Here is a 22,879-nt window from a genome sequence, read left to right on the forward strand (position 1 = left end):
AATAGTTAATTAGAAGGAAAAAATGAAGAAAAAATATCAAATAATAAGATTAATTAATAATAAAAACAAAAGTTGAAAATAAAATGATGAGTTAAATAAACAAAGAAAGAACAAATTAAGCAAGCAAGCACAATAAAAACAAAAAGAAAAAAGAGCTTTATTGTTTTATATTAGTTTTTATAATTAAAAATATCACAATCCTAAATAAATAAACTGTTTTTACTGAAGGTCAAGTGTCAAATTTGAGAGATTAATGCACTTCGTTAAAGCACAACCTAAGTTTGATGCACCTTCATCACCAATTTAAAAAAGAAAAACTTTCCAAAAACTTTAATTAAGATTTGAAAAAAAGAAAGCTAAAAAGTAAAACAGAGAAGTACAAATTAATTAAAAATAGAGGAAAAACAAGATTATACAAAACAAGCAAAATATCGAAAATGTCTTAAAAAAGAGGAAGCTACAAAAAGAAAGATACTTAAGCTAAGAATGGTTCCCTAACAATGAAACTCATAATATTCAAGAATTCTATATTAATACAGAAATAAATATATATAAAAAAAAGTATTAAATTAACATAAAATATAATACCTAAGATATATTCTGAGTGCATTTATATGTGCGAGTATTTCCATTCCATTCCATCACCAATTTAATTACCTCTTTTTAAATATTGAAGAAAAAACAAAAAATTAAATAGTTAATTAGAAGGAAAAAATGAAGAAAAAATATGAAAAAATAAGATTAATTAATTAATAAAAGCAAAAGTCGAAAATAAAATGATAAGTTAAATTAACAAAGAAAGAACAAAATAAAGCAAGGACTATAAAATAAAAAGAAAAATGTGCTTTATTGTTTTAAATTAGTTTTTATAATTAAAAATATCACAATCAAAAGCAAATAAACTGTTTTTACCTAAGGTAAAGTGTCAAATTTGAGAGATTAATGCACTTTGCTAAAGCAGAACCTAAGCCTGATGCACCTCCCTCACCAATTTAATTGTAACTTTTTAAATATTGAAGAAAAAATATATAATTAAATAGTTAATTAGAAGGAAAAAATGAAGAAAAATTATGAAATAATAAGATAAAGCAAAAGTAGAAAATAAAATGATGAGTTCAATTAACAAAGAAAGAACAATATAAAGCAAGCAAAATAAAAAAAAAAAAGTAAAAAGAGCTTTATTGTTTTTAATTAGTTTTTATAATTAAATATATCACAATCCAAAACAAATAAACTTTTTTACCCAAGGTCAAGTGTCAAATTTGAGAGATTAATGCACTTTGCTAAAGTAAAACCTAAGCCTGATGCACCAATTGCACCAATTTAATTTCCACTTTTTAAATATTGAAGAAAAAATATATCATTAAATAGTTAATTAAGAAAAAATATGAAATAATAAGATTAAATAATAATAAAAGCAAAAGTTGAAAATAAAATTCTGAGTTAAATTAACAAAGAAAGAAAAAACAAAAAAAAGCAAGCACAATAAATAAAAAGAAAAAAGAGCTTAATTGTTTTTAATTAGTTTTTATAATTAAAAATATCACAATCCTAAATAAATAAACTGTTTTTACCAAAGTTAAAGTGTCAAATTTGAGAGATTAATGCACTTCGTTAAAGCACAACCTAATCCTTATGCACCTTCATCACCAATTTAATTGTCACTTTTTAAATATTGAAGAAAAAATAAAAAATTAAATAGTTAATTAGAAGGAAAAAATGAAAAAAAAATATGAAATAATAAGATTAATTAATTAATAATAAAAGCAAAAGTGGTAAATAAATTAATGAGTTTAATTATTAACAAAGAAAAAAACAAAAAAATAGAAAGCACAATAAAAATAAAAAGAAATATGAACTTTATTGTTTTAAATTAGTTTTTATAATTAAAAATATCACAATCCAAAACAAATAAACTGTTTTTACTAAAGTTTAAGCTTCAAATTTGAGAGATTAATGCACTTTGCTAAAGCAGAGCCTAAGCCTGATGCTCCTTCGTCACCAATTTAATTGTAACTTTTTAAATATTGAAGAAAAAATAAATAATTAAATTGTAAATTAAAAGGGAAAAATGAAGAAAAAATATGAAATAAAAAGATAAATTAATTAATAATAAAAGCAAAAGTTGAAAATTAAAATGATGAGTTAAATTAACAAAGAATGAACAAACAAAAGCAAGCAAAATAACAAGAAAAGGAAAATAAATCAAATAAATTAAAAAAGCTTTAATGTTTTAAATGAATTTTTATAATTAAATTTATTACAATCCAAAACAAATAAACTGTTTTTATCAAGTATAAATGTTAACAGCGAAAAATAAAAAAAAAATAACAAATTATAAAAATAAATAATAAATAATTTAAATTTAAATTTAAAATGAAAATAATTTAAAGTAGCTAAAAAATTTTTGTTTTAATAAAAATCAATGAATAATGATGATAATTTCTATAAGAAAAATTATTTTTTTAAATAAATTGAAAGTTAAATAAATAGAAAATAATACTAAAAAAAAAAGTTTTAAATTAAATATACCTCAGATCAATAAGGAGAACCTAATGAGATAAAAGTGAAGAGCTTAAAAACTTTTTGTACTAATATTTATAAATTTAAAGGATATTAATAAATAAATAAATAATTACTTCTTCTAATTTGTAATATTATTTAATCTATTATATCATTTATTTTATTTTTTTTAAATATTGAATAGAAATTTATGGAATTTAATTAATTATAAATGGATAAAAAGAACAATTAAAATATAATAATTAATTATCAAATATTAATTTATGAATTTGCTTTTATGAAGAGATATCACAGAAAAATTAATTAAAAATTGATTATTTAATTTTAATATTTGTATTTAAAATAAACGCTTAAAAATATAGTAGGAATTAGAGATGGGCAGTTAGTCATATTTTAAAAAATTATTTTAATAAATTAATGTTCATATTTAAAAAAATAAATAATATCCTAAAATAAAAGTTATTGATGAAATTTGATAGTTTAAAGTTTATTTATCCAAAATGAATTAACAAATTTTGAAATTAGCATTATTAATGAATTTAGATTATTAAAAATTTTTACTGTTTAAAAAATAACATTTTTATTGATTATTATAAAAATATAACACAAAATATGAAATTTTATAAAAGATAACTTTAACTTTTTTTATGTCTTTGCCTCAATTATTTTATTTTTAATTTTCAGTTTTACTTGGATGGATCAGTAACCTTACCCATAAATAAAACTGTTTCACTCGGAATATGAGTTATAGCATATATAAATGGTTTGTTAAATATCACAGAAATTTCAGATTCTTCACATTCTATGAATGTAATTGCTGTAGCTGCAGCAGCTTCAGCCCCTTCTTCATTAACTTCAATCATAGATTTATGAAAAACATTTGATATTTATATATTTTTATTTGGATCCATGATTGAAAAGTCAGCATTACAAGAAAAGGCTTCAATAAGACCCAATTCGTTTAAGATTTAGTTTAAACTCATTGTATTTACAGGCTATAATTTAAATTTAGGTAAATATAGTGTTAAGTTTCTATTATATTTATTTTTTCTTGCACTCTAAAATGTATCTTCAGAGAGACTCTATTCAAATAAATTTAGTGATTCTTTTGGTAGCATCAATTCCATAAAATACTCTCCTCCTTTATAAGGAATTTATACATATTGATAGCTACTATTTTAGAAATAGTAGTATTCATCTTCTTTAACCATTGTATCAGTTTATATTTTTTAACCAAAATTTTCATATTCTAAATAGAATTCTTTTTATTCAGTCAACTTAAAATCAAATTTTTTTAACCAATTACCTTTAAAATAAATAGCATTAACTAATACCATGGCTGTAGATTGATTTAAACAATTTGGGGGAAGTAAATCTTTAATTTTTTCTTTAGTAACTTCTTCTACCCATTTATTAATTTCAACCCGAATTTACTCACAATCAGAAGCAAAGTTAACTTTTTGTATCATAGAATCAAAATGCTTCATCATAATTTTATAATATTCGATACCTAATTAAGGTATTCCTTAGTATATTTTGTTAGCGATTTGAGTAGTTATCCCTTATTAGTTTTACTATAGAATTTTCAATAACAATCCTATATTTTCAGCTAGCTAACTTTAATTACTAAACCCAAGAATATCCTTGAATTCTAATAATGTTTAATTGTTTGAGCCAAGAGCAGCCATTGAAAGAGCAATATAAATAGATGCAGGAGAGAAAATTAAATTTTGGCTTTTAGCTAATTTTTTGTAAAGATTGAATGTAAATTTAGAAAAATTTTATCCAAGCTAATCATTTAAAGCTTTGCATTGTTATTTATTTAAAATCTGTGATTCACTTTATTTATTTCCCATTTTTCTTTTCAAATTCAAATTAATTTTAGTAATAAATAATAATTTAATTAATTTAATCTGTTTTGTTTTTTAAAAAATATAAATTATTTTGAAGTAAATTTTGTGTGTCTCCTTCAAATTGATATAGCCTAATTAAAGTTTTGTTATAGTATCCAAAAAGAAAATTTATTATAGAAAAAAAATATTAAGTTTAAATATACTAACCATATAAATTAAATTGATTGATCAAAGAATTAAAATAGAAGGTTGTAATTAAAAAATAAGGAAGATTTTAGTTATAATCTATTGTTTAGATGCAGAATATAAGTAAATATTTAGTAAAATAAATAGAAATTAATTCATAAATAAATTATTAAAATTATTTAAAGTTAGGATTTTATTTCAACTTAATTTTGAAGGGTCTGTTACTTTCCCTAAAAATAAAATAGTCTAGCTGGGTATATGTGTGATAGAGTAAATAAATGGTTTATTACACAACATTTAAATATCTTTTTAAATTGATAATTGCATTACTACAGCTGTTGATGCAGCTGCTTCTGCTCCATCTTCATTAACTTCTATAACAGATTTATGATAAACATTAGATAAAACCACTTTTTTGGTTGGATCCATAAAGGAAAAATCAGCATTGTTTGAAAAAGCAGTTGTGATTCCTAATTACTTTAGAATATATTGTAAGTCTATTACAGATTCAGGTTATATTTTGAATTTAGGTAAGTACAACTTTAATTTTTTATTAAATTTATTCACCCTCGCTTTTTAAAATACTTAGTCAGAAAGTGTTTACTCAAACTATTGAATTGAAGATCTTGGCAAAAGTATTTCCATTGAATATTATCCACCTTTATAAGGAATTTAAATATATTAAAAGTTTCCATCTTCATAATAATCAAAATATTCTTATATAGACATGATATCTGTCTTGATTTTTTATCCAGCATTTTCATATTCTAAGAAAAAGTCTAATTTTTATGTCTTTTTTTTATCAAATTTTTTAAACCAATCTCCTTTAAAATAGATAGCATTCACCAATACCATAGCTGTTGATTAATTTAAGCTACCTGGAGGGAGTAAATTTTTAATTTTTTACTAGGTAACGAGTTAAACCCATTCATTTATTTAGGTTCTGATTTGCTCAAAATACTAAATAAAATTTACTTTTTCAATAGTTGCGCCTAAATTTTAAGATACAATCAGCTAATAATCTGCACCTAATTCAGGTAATCCTGAGTACACCTTATTTGCAATATGTGCTTTAAGATTATTTTCATCTTTTTATAGTATTTTTAAAATGCTTGCTGTGGCTTTAGAAAGTTAATTGATATCATTAAAATCAAGTAAATTTTTAAACTCCTATAATGTTTGCTCTTTAGATCCTATAGCAACCATAGCAAGTGCCAGATATATAGATGCAGGAGAAAATACTAAATTTTAAGAATTAGCAAGCTTTTAATATAGGCTGAAAGCTAATTTGAAAGTTTGTTGACCTTGAGCTTGTTAAGTCTATTAAATATTATTAAATATTTGCTTCGATATTATTTCCATTTTTCTTAGATTTACTAAATTAAGCTTTATTTATTATTAATTTAATTATAAGTCTAAATAAGTATTTATCTATTTAAATAAAATAACAAACATTAAAAAAATTATCACCTTCAAATTTGTCAAAAAATATCAGACAAATAGAATATTAAATATTTATAAAGCCAAATTTTTCTGAAAGTCTTTCCTGTTAAGACATATTAATTAACTACTAATTAATTTGCCTCTATAACTCTTGCATCAGCTGATCAGATTAAATAAAAATAATATCTGATCAGATAATAATTTTTAACTAATTTTTCAATTAAATATATTTGAATATTTTTAATATTTTTTTCATATAGACACATCCTTAAGTTAAGTTTTTTTCTATTATATAAAAGTAAGTTTTATTTAAAAATCGTAAATATCATTGAAAAATGTTTAATATAAATTAAACTTTAAAAAGTAATTTGTATATTAGAATAAAACAATAAATAAGAAAAAAAAAAAAAATTAATTTTTATTGATTTTTAAAATTATGATAAGATAAGAAAAAATAAATATTACTAAGCTAAAAATTTAACAAATACTTCTTTCTGATTTTAATATATATTTTCGAATTTTATCCTTGATCAAAAAAGGTAAAATGCCTTTTGAAATAAATGTATTTATTTTGACTTCTTTAGGTATAATTGACCAAATTTACGAAATTTTTTACTTACTTAATTGCTTTTTTAATTCCTTACTATTTATAAAAATTATTTAGCTTTGATATAATACAAAAATAGTATTTTAAATTAAATTTATATTAATATAATTTTTCTACAGTAGATACAAAAAGAATATATTTATTAGGGTTGAGCTGTTAGAAAAGTTTATAAATATTTTTTTAGTTTCATTATATTTTATTTGCTTTCTTTTCATTCATAATAATTGGACAGAATTAGTAGTGAAGAATCTATAGAATTTATTATTGATTTTCATTATGATTATTTTTATTAAGCTCTTCTGTGAATTTTTATAATAATTAGAATGATCACGAGTGTTATGAATCTACTCTTTGGTCTTTAAAATTTTATAATAAATAAATAAAGTACTTTGTTAAGTAAAATAGCTATAATCTTTTAAAATTTGATTGAATTAAGTTGATGATATTCTTTTTAAATAGAAATTTAGTAAACTGAATTTTATTTATTTATTTTTACTAAATTTCAATACAATTTAGAAACTTACTTTAAATGTTTTTATTTAAAAAAAAAACTAAATATTAAGGAATTAAATCATGTATAAGCAAGCACAATATATATCGTAAAATATTTAGTAGTTAATATTATAAAAAATAAATATCTCTTAATTAATATAATTATAAAAAATAAATATTTTTTTAAAGAGTATGTTTTTTATCATGAATTTATTGGCTTATTAGCTTAAAAAACTAAGACAAGATTTTTATTTTAATATTTTATCTCACACTCTATTTTTATTTATGAAAACTTATTAATAACTCTAAATTAGAGTATTAGTAAACTGTATTTAATTATTGCATTGCGATTGGTTTATATTTTATAAAAAACCTCAATAAATAAACCACTAATTATACAAAAAGAAGCAAAAATTAAATACTAATTATATATATACTAATTTAACAAAAATTCTAAGAATTAAATTATAAAGGAAGTAGATGATTCGTAAAAATAATACATAGATAGATTCATCTAAAGGGAGCGATTATTTTTTAAATAACAATAGCACTTTTATTACAAACTCCAATGGATCTATCAAGGCTCAAAAAAATATATTTTTATCTTAAAATAAAAACTTAAAGTAGATAGAAAATCATTAATAAAGATCATTACAGAATCATGGGTTAAAAGTAAGGATTTAGACAACAGACATGAATACTAAAAACAAAATTAAGATAGGTAATCGTGATATTATCGATTTTGCGATGAAAATATATTTGAATCTAAATTTTAAAATAATATTCTTAGGTAATAATTTTTTATCTACGAGAGAAAGCAAAAAGGACTATTCACCATCTAATAAATTGAACGTTTAAATGAAGTAAATATAAAAACATAGCGAACAAATAAAATTGATTTTTTTATTTTTGATGTAAAAGATAGAAGAAATTGCCTTATTTGCTTAAATAAAATTACAACAGTAAAAATAAAAAAGATCAAGCTAATTTACATGTTTAAATTAATAGTAATTTTTTTATTTTGCATTTATCTATTTTATTTACTTTGAAGATTAACATAAATTGTTCTTATTTGATTAAAATATTTGCAAAACTTAATTATCTATTAGATTAACTATCTTAGAGTAATGGAAGAATTACTCATAGATTTTCAGGATTGAAATAAAGCAATTCTGAAAAAACTATTAAGAAACCAGATAATTATGAATAGTCCTAAGTTTTTTTCAAGAGTAGGAGAATGGCAACTATTCAGCAAAAGAGAGAATAGAAAATATATTATTTAAAGGATACTTTTTAAAAGATGCAAGAATTATATGATGCTGAAAAATATAGAAAATAAAATACAAATACAGTGTTAAAGGATGAGCTAATATAAACTGCTACTAGAATTTTAGATTCATAAAGTAGTGGGTCAAGTGATTAATTGAGCTAGTATGAGCAAAAGCATAGACAAAAGCAAGCAACAACCGACTAAGAAATAGTTGAACCTTAGTCATCTGTGTTCTTTAAGCACTTGAGAAATGGAAATTTGTAAGCTGTGCTACAATAATAGCACTAATAGAATAATAAATAAAAAATGAAATATAAAAAAGTTAATCTTAATCAATTAAGAGTTTAATATAGCCCTTTGACCTAGAAAGATCACCCACTTCCTATTGAATTGCATACTTTCGATGAAATATAAAATACTTTATCAGGAAAGAGTAAAAAATTTTTAATAAATAACTATAAATCAGAAAAGCTAGGTTTACAAATGAAAGTAAACACTCAGGCAGATAATTTTATGGATTAAATTAGTTAAGCTTACAGCAAATACTACAAGCAAAAAGAATTAGATTAGAGCTCTTATTCCAAAGAAGCTGAAAGTACTATGACAAAAATTTCAACCATGAATAAAATAGGTACTTTAAATTAATTAAATGATAACTACATGGATTAAGATTAGGAAAGGAAAAAAAAAAAGTTAGGAGGAAATTATAACAACTTTCATTATAAAAGAAATTAGATAACAATATCTGATATAAGTGAAATAGATGATATTCATATTTAAGATATTCCAATTGTTGAATCAAAAGCTAATTTAGTCTCTAACCAAAACAAAAAATAGAAAAATAAAAAGGAAGAGAACAAGCTGCTAAAATTAATAAATATTTACTAAAAAAGAGAAACAGAAGGAGAGAAATAACCTGAAGTATAGCAATTTATAAATCTAAAAAGAAACAAACTTGAAGGTACTTGGCCACACAAAGAATAGAATTAAGGAGATAATTCATTTCATTCATTCACAGAGGCATAACTAGATACATATTACAATCACAGCCAATCTATATAAAAGAATATAATAGATGATCCAAATATTCAGAAATCAATCAAGAATTTGCTCAAGCTAGAATATTTTTTTAAGTAAATTTTATATATAAATTTGAATTTAATTTTAATTTGAAGCAAATTGATTTTTCTTATAGCACAAATTTTAAACAAAGTCCATTAAAATTATTTAAATCACTTAAAAAATAAAGAATTGGAGCTTAATTTAATTTAAAGATTAAAGTATCAATAAAATAAATTAAATTAAACAAATCAGTTTTATTTATTTTAATTTTTTTTAATAGTTTTTTTAAAATAAATTATCAAGCAAAACAAATAAACTTGCAAAAAATAAGATAGGAACATCTAGAAGGTGAAATAAAAATCAAATAAAAACTATTAATTTACTCTACTGATATAATAAATTTTATATATTTATTTTTATGTTTCTACTAATCGTTTATTGATTTATTTACAATTTAGTATTATTTATTTAGTATAAATTTTTAAAGATAAATAATTAAATACTTATTTTTGATATTTTATGTTTAAGTTATCAATTTGCCTCGTTTTTAAATTCTTATTCAATATTAAATAAGAGTTAATAATAATTTTATTTATTTGTTTGTATTTTAGATTTTATTTTTTCCTTAATCCTCTCTGAAATTATTGTTGATTCGTAAGGACTAGGACTAATGATCGATGCATTCCAGCATATTTGCTGAATACCAGAGACAGCCTCATAGCAAGCTATAGTAAGTGAATCAATATTATAAAATAACCAATTAAAATAATTATCATAAAGCTATCCAATGGTATTAGTCTGACATTGAATTTAATTCAATTTTTCGATGTAATCTATTGTTAAGTAAGGGATGTCAGAGTTAACTAAGTGGGTGAAATTAGTTAAAATATCTTTTTATATCTATATTCTGGTATCTATTTATTAACTCTTTTATATACGATGCTAGTACCCTGATAATTATATAATATCACTTCTCATATCTTAACTGAAAGAAATGGTTATTTCTGCATTTTTAAACATCAATTTGTTATTGGCATTATCTCTGTGAATTTAATCATAACTGAGAAATTTGAATATCTTCTCTGAAAGTTCAAATATTTCCTCCTTTTGTGGATTTATTCCTTATCTATGTAATTCTCTAAATTCCCTAATGAGATTGCTACCTCTATTGTTACAAAGTTCATCTAAGATCTTTTCTGTATTAAGCTTTCTCTCATCTTAAATTTATATACTTTCTAAATAATTGGGCATACTTAAATCATTTATTTTCATTTTGAAAGCAGTCAATTCATCCTTTTAGATATCCATTTTTTAAAACTTTAATATTATTATTATCTATCTATTTATTTTTCAATGCAAAGAGAAATTATATCTAAAAACTAGAAAAAGTATGTTAAAAATCTTTAATCAATCTAAAGTTAAAAAATTCTTGAGTATACAAAATAATTAGAGATAGATCACCAATAAAAAATAATCTAAATATTATAAAAAAATATTTTAATTTGAAGATAAAAATATAAAAATACACTAACAGAATACTTAATTCAATATAAAATATGTCATTTAATGAAAAAGGAGCTAATTTAATAATTTACATATTTAAAATTTGCTTTTATTTTATTTAAAAATAAATTAAATATAAAATTTTTAATGATATATTTACTTAAATTATAATTATAAAGATTTTAATATAAATTTAATGTATATCATCATAAATTAAAATATTGCATACATTAATTGATTAATTAATTTATGTAATATTATTTATTATCAAGTAGGATAAAATTTTTGAAATAAAATAAATTGTAATTTCAAAGAAAAGCAAGAAAATAAAAGTTAATTAATTTATATAAAATAGATTTTATAATTTAAGTTAAAAAAATAAGCTAATCATAAATATATTAGCAACAAAAAGTTTGGTGCCTTGACTTACAACAATAAAAAAAGGATGAAAACTAAAAATCTATCAAATTTTTAATTTTAATTGTAGTAAGTTAAATAAAGGTTTTTATTTTAGTAAAAAGAATTAAATATGAATTATTAATATTAAAATAAAAAATTTAAAAACTGTAGATTAAATTAAAAAAAAATAAGAAAAATAAAATGAGGTAGTTTACATTATTATATACAAATTTATAAAATATTTTTTACAATTTAAATTATTATTTATTGGTTCAATTATTTTTTAATTAATTTTTTTTAATTTCAAATTAATGAGCATTATTTTATTTAATTATATCAAAGATTGGTTTATTCATTCTTTATTATTCATTCAAAAATGTTACTATTTCTGATAGTTAGTTCTTTGGAATTTTTTCTTTTTCTATTTGTTACTTTAAAAAAATTTTTTTTAACAAATTATTATATTAAATAATTAGCTTACTCCATTATTTTTATCTTTCCCAGTTGACCTAGGACCACTATTAGATGAGTTTCTTGATCTTTTTCTTGATTCTGCATTTCTTATTTTCCAATAATTAATTGAAGATGACGAGTTATTTACATCAAGCTCCTAAAATAAAAAAAATTATTTTTTTAATAATGATTTCAAAATTTATTTATTTATTTAATTACCTAATTGATCTTTTCCTATTTCAAAATAAAATTCTAGTGCTATTTATAAAGCTAGGTTATTTTTTCATGGGTTTTTTATCTTTAGTTTTTTTACTCATCAACTTAATTTTAATAATCTAAAAATATTTAGCTTGATGGATTTTAACTAAGAATTTTTTAACTGGATTTGCTATTCAATATCTTCTTTGATGTATTCGATTTCGATGTGTTAGCAGACATATTTTATGAGCTCATACATTTATCTGGAGTCAGTTTAGAATTTCTTTCATGTATCTTTTGATATCCTAAATGGTGATTTCTTCTGCTAAATTAGATTTAATTTTAACCAAATTACTCATATTAAATTGTATTAAACTAATTTTCATCATCTATTTGGTCATTTTTAAATTTGCTATATTAGTTTTAGTTGCTCTTTGTGCTAATTATTGGAGTGTTAAAATCCAATTGAATATTTATATTCTATTCTTGTAAAGCTAATAGTGTTTTCTTCTATTATGATTATTGATTTAACTGCTATTACTGTTATTTCTTCTAAAGCAATTCAATTAAATTAACTTTTTATTCTGGGATTTTATTTTCTTTGTCACTAACATCATTAAACAAAGACCTTTTAGTTGAAACTGAATTTACTTACTTAACATTTTTAGCACGATTTTATATTATTTACTTTGAAACAAATTATTCCAACGAATTTACTTCATCATTATGGCGATCTAGACTGCTTTATTAATCAATTTAATCATATTGCTTTTCATACTTTAATGAATTTTCTTAATTGAATTTTTATATATTGCTATGTTAATTTTACAGTGAACTATTATTTTTTGTGCTGTTGTTTGGAAAAGAAGCTGATGCATTTTACCATTCTTAAATAGACATTTCAAATAAGGGAGCTTAAGGCTAAATATTATATTAGTTTTTAAAGAAGTGAGCTTAATAATTTTCTTGGTTATGTTGATTTTAATTTAATTAGTATTAATTCTAAGCTAAGTATGCTTATTACTTTATATTTTAAAATTAGTCAAATTAAATTTTCTATTCGTTTTCTTTACTTGTTTTTTCTTAATTATTGATATAATGATTAGCTGAGTGTAATTACTCGAAATCGTATTAGCTTTATTAATGTTATTGTTGAGCTAGTTCATTTTACATTTATTAACTGTCAAGAGTTTCAAATTATTTGATGCTTGAAATCACATTGTTAGGATTTTCTTCGAGAATATGCATTATTTTAAGCAATTCCAAGTCTTTCTTTTATCTTTCGCCTTAGTTTGAAGAGTTAATATAACTTAATGTATTTATTTTTGTGTTACTTCTATTACTAGAGCTGCTGCACAAAGGTCCATTACTTATCATTTAGAAGTTTGATTCTTATCTTTTTATCGAGTTGTGATTACCTTGCAATTAGGATCTGTTTGTAGCTGAATTTAAAATAAATCTATTTGAAATTGAAGAGTAAAAACTTTCCTGCTGGTTTAGCTGCTGATCTTTGTTCATTTAGTTATTTTTATTAACTTATTACTCAAAGTAATCTGAAAATTATTGGTTGCTATTACTTATTTCTTAACTTTTCTAGAATTCTTATTTTATTTGAATATCGTTCATTTTAATTAAATTATTGCATACATATTTAGTGTTATTCTTAAAGAAATTGCCGTGCTCATTTTATCCTTCAGTTTTTAAGTTTTATTGATTGCTTTATTTACTTCCACTGAGGATGTAAAAATTAGAGTTAGTCTCTTCTTAAGCTTCATATGGCTCTTCTATCTAATTAAACATGCTTTAGTTATTATTAAATTGACTATTTTATTAAGCGTATCTTTTCAAACTATCTTGATTGTAATTGTTACTAGTATTATAGTTTAATAGACTTCTAGATATTTTATTATCATTTATACCTTTAGATTTTGAAGTTTGACCTAAAGTCTCTATTGATAATGCACTAAATTAGGATTCAGGCTATTCTAATGCAAGAGGCTAATCAACAGGCGTTAAGCTATCTTAATTAAAAATATCTCGATCTTGATCATCATTTTATAGATCATTTAACTCACAATTATTATCATAACTCTATAGATTTAGGCCTAAATATGATGCTATATGTTATTAAGATTGGCTTATATTTTAGTATTGTTATTAAGATAAAAATTTGGAAGAGGTATTCGAATTGGATGCTGTAGTGTAACTTGCAATTTTCCTTTGATTATTCTAAATATTTTAGATAGAGGAAATGTTGCTGATAGGTATTTGATTTAAAATAATATTAGTGCTATTATTTTACTGGTTAACACTGCCTACAAAAGAGTTTTCTTTGCTCTTTGACAATTTTTCAAATTTTATTTTCGTAAATATTTTAGCAACTTTTTCTTCTAAAACATTTATCTCACTTTAAATAGAGTAATCCATATTTCTTGAACGCTGCTTAAGATATTAAAGCTGCTAGCTGATCTCATCAAGACATTGGTTGTCTTTTCTAGATGTCTCTGTTAGGCATGTAGCTGTTCCAGATTCTTACTATTATTGGAAGTTATTTAAGTTATCTTCCTCAAATTCTATTTCTTATTCTTCATCATCTCCTTACTCAAAGTATTACTGTTTAAATGTATCTAAGTAAAAAGCCTATGATTATTGATTTTAATTAAATGTTTTATTGTTTTCTTCAGTTGTTTTGTTATGATTTAAGTTTTTGAGCTTTTAATCAGAAATTTTACCTTATAATTAATCATTCTTTTATTTAAGATTAGAATTGAAAATTTAACGATTTTAATTTTCATAATTAGAGACAATCTCAAATTAGCTTTAGTTTTACTAATTATCACTTTAAGTATTATCAAATTAGATAAATTTATTTTAATTTTACATTTTTTAATTCTCAAAAGATTAGTTAGTAGTTGAGTTAATAAATATTTAATTTGCTTGAGTGTTTTGAGTTTTTTTATTTTCATCTTTTTTTTATGATGAAAGGAGTTTTTGGTCTTAACAAGAGTCTTGTTATTTTCCCATTGAAGATTATTGTTGCTAGTTATTTTACTGTGCCTCTTTCATTTTTTTCATCATCTCTTTAATCTTTTCTTGTGATTCGTTAGTAAGTTTAGTATTTTATTAAAGGTTTAGTATTTTCATATCATAGTATTCTTTATCATCATTCTCGTTTTAATTTTTATTGAAATCTATTGAGTCATTTAACTTTAGGTCGTTCCTTTTGTATTTATTGTCACTATATTAATTTAATGATTTTTCTCTTTAGGATAACTAAGATGATTGCTTTCTTAGGATAACTTCTGATTATAATTAACAGTCAGATTCTATAATTTCCTTTTGTGTAGTTTATTAATTACAGTTGTTGAATTTCTGCTCTGAGCAAACTATTTCATGGTCAAATTATTATTCTTTTTGTTGGCTTAAATTAAAATCTGATTCAAATATATCCTGATTGCTCTGCTTTATTTATTCAATTAAAAATTTATTTCTCTAGTAAATAGTACTTTCTCTGAGATTATTATTTTCATTTCCTTCTATATTTTAAAATGTATTTTAAAAATTTGACGATTCTGTTTTTAAGCACCCAGTATTATGTTGTGTTTAGCTGGTTTTATGGCCATATTATAAGCTATCTCTTTGTTTAAAGTCGTTATTAGTGAAGTTATCAGTATTTTCTTTTAAATTTTGGATACTTATTTCATGTTTTTCTCCCATTTTTTTGTTTTAGATGATTTATTTTTATTGCTTTAAAAGTATTTGTTATTATTCTTCTTCTTGAATCAACTGGTTGATAGTTACGCTATTTTAATTATTCAGCTACATTTTAGAGTTGTTTAAAGAAACTTACTAATCTGATTCGTTGTTTATTTAAAAATTTTAATCACTCTAATTAGTTATAAAAGAGTTATTGTTAGATGATGATCTAAATTTCTTAATTCCTGTTATAGTTTTTCTAACTTCATGATTATTAGTCAAGCCACTAGCTCTGCATTCAGTTGAGCTGCTTCTATTTACTGGAGGAGCTTAGTTTACTAAAAGAGAGTTATCATTGCTTGGTTATTGTCTATCTCCAAACAGACACAATGCTGCATTTCTAGATAAGCATGACTAATTTGGAGTATTTATATTATTCTCAGACTGATCGTTTTATAATATATTTACTGATATTTATTTACTAGGAGAATAAATATAGCTAGCGTTAATTGAAGATAAAGCTCCTTATTACTGTTTTTTAGATGTGTATTGAATATGACTTTCATTTAAAACCTTTTAATTGATTACTTTACTGCTATTTTCTCTTTTAAGGAGAGCTTTACTACTAAACGAAGGAGGAAGACATTCAGTTTTACCTGCACCTGATTACTATATATTTGAGTGACTAAAATTTTTAGTTAGGCTTTAAGCATTCTAAGATAGTCTTATCAAAGAACTCATTGATTATATTTCTTCTTATTCATTTTCTTTATTTTATTGTTGCAATGCTGAGCGGGAGACAAACCTAGAGCTGCTTGATTCAATAATGCCTTTGCTTATTGGCGTGTTGGAAATACTTTACACATTTTTGCAAAAATATTTATTAAATTCATAATCCTAATTTAACTTTAATTCTTCATCATTTTAAACATTACTATTAAAATAAGTATTATTCTTACGCATGTTTTAGTTGATGCAACTGATATTTTTTATTTCAGGCTTTTATTAGCTATTCATTGTTTATTAGCTCTTTAGATCTGAGTAAATGCAGCTATCTTTTTCTGCTTCTGAGCATATTATTTTACTTTATCTTTCTTACTAGCTAACTAAACTCTAACGTGTAAACTAAGTTTGTATTTGCTAGTTCTATTGCTACTACATTTACACAGAATACATCGAAGGATAGTTAGAATTCTCAGTTTATTCCTAAATAGTCATAAATCTCATTTTATTACTACTATTGAAGCTAATAATTTAATTTTATTTATTTCTATTAGAATGAGATTCATAGTTTTCTTTGCAATTTAGAGCTTTGAATCCACTACTCTTTTATGAACAAACAGATTCATAAGCCCCTGGTTAAATAATCTGTCTTTAATTTTTAAGATTAATGCTTGCTTCTTAAGTGTTTTATTTTTAATTTATTTCTTCTGCAGGATGAGTTGTTAAATGAACTTAATTAATTTAAAAGCTACTATTTGTGTTCATTTAAACTTGTGTATTAATAGTAGGAATAGCATTCAACAATGACTAGTATTACTATTATGAATCCTCATTGATTTAGTTATTGCTACTTTATACTTGATATGATTGAATATTGTTAGAGCTATTTACAAAGCTATTTCTGTTATTATCTTAGTGTGAAACACTCCTTAGCTTTCTGAATTTTTTTTCAAAGCTTTAGTTTACATTTTGACAATCTCCATAACTAGAATTCAAAGCGCAATTAAAGCTATTATTCATCGAATTATTATAATTTAAAAAATAGTTGCTCTGTTCTTTACCACTTTTATTAGATAAAGGATTAAACTAATTAGGAATATTGTTCTGGCTGCTTTAATTTTTTGTGCTCTGCAATTAAGAGCTGAGGATATTAAGCTGATTAAATTTAATTTAGCTAGTAGGTTTAATAGTATTTTATTGATCATTTATTTAAGTGAATGTCTAAAAAACATTAGCCTTTTGCATATTTGAATTTTTAAAAGTATCTTAGCTATTATTTAAAAACACATTATTATTATTATTGTTACTACTCTATTCGTTAAGATTATTAGGATTAATACTATCCTACAATAATTAATTTTAGGATTACTAATTTGATCTAGAGTTAGAAGAGAAACTCCTAATCTTTTTAATAGGATTTTTAACGTTTTCATTATTAACTGAACTGCAAATTTTATATTGTATGCCCTATAAATTTATAGAGTTATTTAAACTTTACTATAGATTAGAACCAGTTATCTGTCCATTTGTATATATGTTATTTATATTTTAAAAGTCAGAATTTTATTGTTTATCATCGTTGACCTGATAAAAGCTGCTTGTGCTTCTGTTGTTTAACTAATTGTTTCCGAAAGTATTTTAACTAATACTTCTTTTCTTTTATTCTATTGACTTAAAAGAATTGTTAGTCCTGTACGAATATCCTTCTATGTAGCATTATGAAATGTTATCACAGCTTTCTAACTACTCTGTATAGACTATTGGGCCTTTCAAACTGCTAGCATCATTAATTCTGTTTGAAAAAGACTCTTTAGGGTAGTCACTTCTAACATTTTAATCCATTTATATGTTTGGTTTTTATTTAATGCAAATATTTTCGTTGGTTGCAGAAATATTTTATAATTTATTACTATTCTAAGCTTATCTTAACATACTATTTTAAGTGTTATTTTGATCTTGTACAAAGGAGGGGTTTTGAAATTTATTCTGTCTCATTTATGAGTTTTAAACATTTTATTTGAAATTGTTAAAAGTGCTACTGTTACTTTTAGGATCAAGCTATTCATAATTTTCATAAATATTTAGGTGGTCATTCTAACTTTATATATTTTCTCCTTACTCCACTTAATCCATGTAATTTTGAGCATTTTCATTTGCTTCACTTTCAAATGCTTGTTGTAATTATTTTACAACATTAAAAGAAGTTTATTGCTACTCTTCTAAATTATTTAAATTTTCCTAGCCCTGTCTGCAAGTTAATTTTATTTTAGATTGAGGCTGGTTTTGCATTTCGCGAGAGGTATTTTGCTAACTCTATAAAGTTTTATGGATGGTTTTTAATATATGATCTTCTTTAATTAATTCACGGAGAATCTCTAGCTGTCTTGGATTCAAATCTGCTTAGTTATTTGACATTTAACTTTCGTTTAAGGCTATGAAATTTCTAACCAACTCAACATTTAGAGGAGATTAAGCGCAAATACTTTCTTAAGCATTAGCTGAAAGTAAGCCATCTGAAATTTGTTTAGAGTTTTTCCTGCTTCTAATTAACTATTCAAGGCTTACGTATTTTTTTGGCACTTCTGCTGCCTAACCCTCGTTAATTCCTGCTTAATACTAGTAAATAGAGGAATTATTAGGGACTATGGAGTTATAATTTTAACTTAAATTTTCAACATGTAGCTGTTGAGTGTTATTAGACTCATAATTATTTTATTCATTATCAAACTAAACACTTAACTAATAGTTTTACTATCTACTGTTATTGCTATTGCAAATATTAAAATTATTATGTTTCTCTTACTAATTTTACAGGCCACCATTTTTATTTTGAAACTCTATCCTATTTTCAGAGTTTTAAAAATTAATCTCAGGAATAATGACATCAATATCTTAATAGTTTGAATAATCTTTCTCAACACTGTCTTCTGTTTCTTTTATATTTGTCAAAATTTAATTTCCACTTTATTAAAATCCATGTCTTCTTGAAGTTTGACCATTAGATAAATTATTATTAATGACATTATTTCTAGCTGATAATTCTTCGCAATTGAATTGCATAATTGAATCAGATTAATTACTCCTTTGAGATAAGTTTCGTGAAAATCCATTTTTAAAAATACCAGTTGGCCCAAAGCTAATTGAGCCATTTTTTGAATCGTTTTTAATGTTAAAAATCCTATTCATATGCTAAGAACTTGCTTTTGAATTAATTTATTGGCTATACTTTGTCCCTTCTTAAACACTCGATTGCTAAATACTTTCTTCGTTAATATTTTCTCCTTATTTTTACATGTGCTAAATAAATTGTTAATTCTTCATTGGTCCTAAGCTTTTTATATAACCAGATTCTATTTGCATATGTTTGAGTGTCATTTCATTTTCAGAACCTATATTTGCACAAGATCCCTCAAACGGAGCGAGATGATTTATATTTTAAATATATTTTTCGTCTTATTCTAATTCTTGAGAAATATTTTCCCAGCCGTTTTCAAATGCTTTTTACATAATCACTCTTTGAGCATTCTTATTTGATAATAAATCTCTTATTTCCTCTGGATGCACTTCAGTTCCATTAAGTTTTAACTTTCCTATATCAATAAAATGAAAACATGATAAACTAACTCTACTTAAAAAATCATTAAGAAGATAATAGATTTTTATTGAAGTAGATTAAATAAAAAAAGTAATATTTACCATTAATTTAATTAAATTAATAGCGATTCAGTAATGAATTCTATGTTTCTTCTAACTATGTTTAATTTAATGAGCTAATTGTTCCCTTTTTTAATATTTCAAAATTATTTGAGTGTGTTTAGAAAATAATCAACAAAGCAAAAATTGAGTAAATTATTTACTGAAGCTGATGGCTGATTTCCCATTTTTAAAAAATTATTATTATTAAAATTGACTTTAAGATGAAGTAGAAATAAATATGATTTTTTTGTTGAATAAATCTAGGCTAGCTAGTATTGATAACTTTACTTTTGTAGATAGTTTCTTTTTTCTATCTATTAAATCTCCTATTCGTTGAAACTATCTATTTAATATATCTTTTATTTTCAAATTTAATTGATTTTGACAAACATAATTAAACAAACAAACAAACAAACCTATTGGATTCTATTTAATTAAGAGAATCCTATCTATCATTCTCCCAATTATTAATTCACTTTTTTTAATTTCAAATTTCAATAGCTGCAGCTACTTTATCATTCAATCATTTAAAAATTCTATCTATCGTAACTTTGTTTAATAAATAGATATATAAATAGAGGTAGCTGTCAATGAAATAATTATTTCATTTCAGTTAAGTAAATCCTATTTAAATTTGTATAAATATTTTACACAAAATAAATAAAATTTGATTTAATATTAGTATTTTTATTATTTCTTTTCTATAAAATTAACTTACAAATAAATCAAAAATTTAATTTTTCAAATATAAAATGTTTTTATTCAATTAATTAAATTTAGTAACAAATTTTTGTACTATCTTTAAATTTAAAAGTCAATTTTAATTTTTTATCTTTAATTTCTGATTGGAGTGTTTTGTTATATTTGTGCAAAACAAACAGCAATATTTGCATTAAGTTTTATGTCAAGATAAATAAATAAAGATAGCTGTTCAATCAAATAATTATTTAATCTCAATTAAGTAAATTCTATTTAAATTTGTAAATATATTTTACATAAAAAATACAGTTTGATTTTTTTTTAAATATTATTATTTATTATTTTTGAATAAAATTAGCTTATAAATAATTAATTAATTTTTTAAAAAATAAAATAAAATATTTTTTATTAAATTAATATAAAATTAATTACTAATTTTTTATTAAATTAGCATAAAATTAATTACAAATTTTTTATTTTTTATTTTAAAAATAAACTTTAACTTTATTTCATTAATTATTGATTGGAGTGTTTTTGTTGCATTTGTGTAAAGCAGAAAGCATTTCTTCCCAAAAAGCATTTAAATCTAACCCAACAGCAACGTTTGTATTAGGTTTTCTACCGGTTGTTTTATATTCATCAACTACAGTTCTACCATCACAATATTCACTATTTGTTTCAATAACTACATTAAGGAATTTTACTGTAAATGCATCTGGATTTATGACATAATAAACAGCGCATGGATCATGAAGAGGAACTAAATCTAATCCAAATACAGTCTTATAAGTGTGTTTAAAGAAGGTCATTAATCCTACTATATTTTCGCCAAAATGAGTTTTCATTGCCTTTAATTTATCAAAAATATCTTCTGTAATTGAGACTTAATGTGTTAACTCTATAGGCACCATAGTTAATGGCAATCCAGAAGTGAATATGATTTTTGAAGCTTCGGGGTCAATACCTAGTAATATTTTTAGATTTTATTAATACAATTTGCGTAATATACAGACTATATTATTTACCTATATTAAATTCAGAACATGGGAACCAGTTTCCAATTCCAATAGCTCCTCCCATTAAAGAAATTTATTCAATGTAATCCTTAAAATCAGGGAAAGTTGATAAAAGTAAAGCAAGATTTGTTAAACAACCAGTTGCTACGAAGTGTATTTTCTTTGGTAAACTTTTTATCTTGAGATAAATTTAATGAAGTACATCTTCTGTAATTGCTTTTTAATCAGTATCAGGAAGGACACAACCATCAAGCCCACTATCTCCATGGATGCTTTCAGCAGTAGTCACCTTTCTAGTCAATGGTTTAGCCATACCCTTATAAACTGGAATTCCATATATACCTCCCATTCTTAATATTTTTAATGCATTGTTAGTAACCTTTTCTAATGTGTTATTTCCATAAACAGTAGAAATTCCTTTATAATTTTGTAATTAAAATTTTTTATCTTGAACAAAATTATTTACCAATAAGCTCAACTTTTTCAGAGTAAGCAGCCATATAAATAGCCATAGCATCATCATGACCTGGATCACAATCAAGCCAAAGTAATTTTTTTTCTGTTTAATTTGACATTTTAATATTAATTTATCACTATCACCTAAAATCAAATAACTAAATTTAATTATTTTATTGAATCTCAATACTCTTTAATATAAATAATATAAAAACTTAAAAGTATCTTTTTAGAAATCATATAAGAAATGCTGATTGTCAAAGTTAATATTCTTGGATATTCATTCTTTTTTGATATTATTAATTAGAATTAGATTTCATTTTTTTTGATACTTGAATGGAATGTCCTGTAAAATTAGATTATTACATTACATAAATAATTTGTTATTGAATTTAAAAACCTTTTAGAAATCCAAAAAAAACAAAACAAAATAAGTTTACTTACTTTGTTAACATAAATAACTATTTCTTTAACAATTCATTAAATACTATAAATATAAAAATTAATTTTTGTATTTCTAATTTATTTATTTATTAAAAATTATTCTAAAAAATTTTTTTGAAAAAGCATTCGCTCTAACTTTTAAAATCTTTGTGTGTTGGTA

At 22.5% G+C, this 22,879-nt stretch overlaps 7 protein-coding genes across 7 annotated transcripts; 1 reads left to right on the forward strand and 6 right to left on the reverse strand. All coding sequences in view use genetic code 6, as the record gives it.

Annotated features, from left to right (window-relative positions):
• Positions 1–887: 887 nt before the first annotated feature.
• On the reverse strand, positions 888–2,678 carry TTHERM_000691539 (oxalate/formate antiporter protein; the record flags this gene model as incomplete). Its single annotated transcript, XM_012799824.1, has 6 exons — positions 888–1,002; positions 1,244–1,333; positions 1,575–1,664; positions 1,927–2,016; positions 2,533–2,591; positions 2,640–2,678. The coding sequence occupies 6 exons, from the start codon at positions 2,676–2,678 to the stop codon at positions 888–890; spliced, it is 483 nt and encodes a 160-aa protein (XP_012655278.1).
• Positions 2,679–3,203: 525 nt separating this feature from the next.
• TTHERM_00691540 (proteinase inhibitor I4 serpin) lies at positions 3,204–4,379 on the reverse strand (the record flags this gene model as incomplete). Its single annotated transcript, XM_001032119.1, has 1 exon — positions 3,204–4,379. One exon carries the CDS (start codon positions 4,377–4,379, stop codon positions 3,204–3,206), a length of 1,176 nt encoding a protein of 391 aa, XP_001032119.1.
• Positions 4,380–4,760: 381 nt separating this feature from the next.
• TTHERM_00691550 (proteinase inhibitor I4 serpin) lies at positions 4,761–5,999 on the reverse strand (the record flags this gene model as incomplete). The annotated part of the gene is made up of 1 exon (XM_001032120.2): positions 4,761–5,999. Exon 1 carries the CDS (start codon positions 5,922–5,924, stop codon positions 4,761–4,763), a length of 1,164 nt encoding a protein of 387 aa, XP_001032120.2. The 5' UTR covers positions 5,925–5,999.
• A 1,495-nt stretch (positions 6,000–7,494) lies between these two features.
• Positions 7,495–9,788, forward strand: TTHERM_00691560 (hypothetical protein; the record flags this gene model as incomplete). The annotated part of the gene is made up of 5 exons (XM_001032121.2): positions 7,495–7,825; positions 7,895–7,967; positions 8,026–8,111; positions 8,214–9,507; positions 9,740–9,788. Exons 1-5 carry the CDS (start codon positions 7,585–7,587, stop codon positions 9,786–9,788), a joined length of 1,743 nt encoding a protein of 580 aa, XP_001032121.2. The 5' UTR covers positions 7,495–7,584.
• A 179-nt stretch (positions 9,789–9,967) lies between these two features.
• On the reverse strand, positions 9,968–10,744 carry TTHERM_000691569 (hypothetical protein; the record flags this gene model as incomplete). The annotated part of the gene is made up of 1 exon (XM_012799825.1): positions 9,968–10,744. One exon carries the CDS (start codon positions 10,742–10,744, stop codon positions 9,968–9,970), a length of 777 nt encoding a protein of 258 aa, XP_012655279.1.
• Positions 10,745–11,610: 866 nt separating this feature from the next.
• Positions 11,611–20,289, reverse strand: TTHERM_00691570 (endo-1,4-beta-xylanase xylA, putative; the record flags this gene model as incomplete). Its single annotated transcript, XM_001032122.2, has 5 exons — positions 11,611–11,769; positions 11,820–11,948; positions 12,011–19,998; positions 20,105–20,189; positions 20,266–20,289. The coding sequence occupies 5 exons, from the start codon at positions 20,287–20,289 to the stop codon at positions 11,611–11,613; spliced, it is 8,385 nt and encodes a 2,794-aa protein (XP_001032122.2).
• A 1,023-nt stretch (positions 20,290–21,312) lies between these two features.
• On the reverse strand, positions 21,313–22,394 carry TTHERM_00691580 (inosine-uridine preferring nucleoside hydrolase; the record flags this gene model as incomplete). Its single annotated transcript, XM_001032123.1, has 3 exons — positions 21,313–21,767; positions 21,829–22,236; positions 22,286–22,394. The coding sequence occupies 3 exons, from the start codon at positions 22,392–22,394 to the stop codon at positions 21,313–21,315; spliced, it is 972 nt and encodes a 323-aa protein (XP_001032123.1).
• Between the last annotated feature and the right edge of the window lie 485 nt (positions 22,395–22,879).

Source organism: Tetrahymena thermophila, assembly GCF_000189635.1.
Source record: "Tetrahymena thermophila SB210 genomic scaffold scf_8254422, whole genome shotgun sequence".
Classification (NCBI taxonomy): domain Eukaryota; phylum Ciliophora; class Oligohymenophorea; order Hymenostomatida; family Tetrahymenidae; genus Tetrahymena; species Tetrahymena thermophila.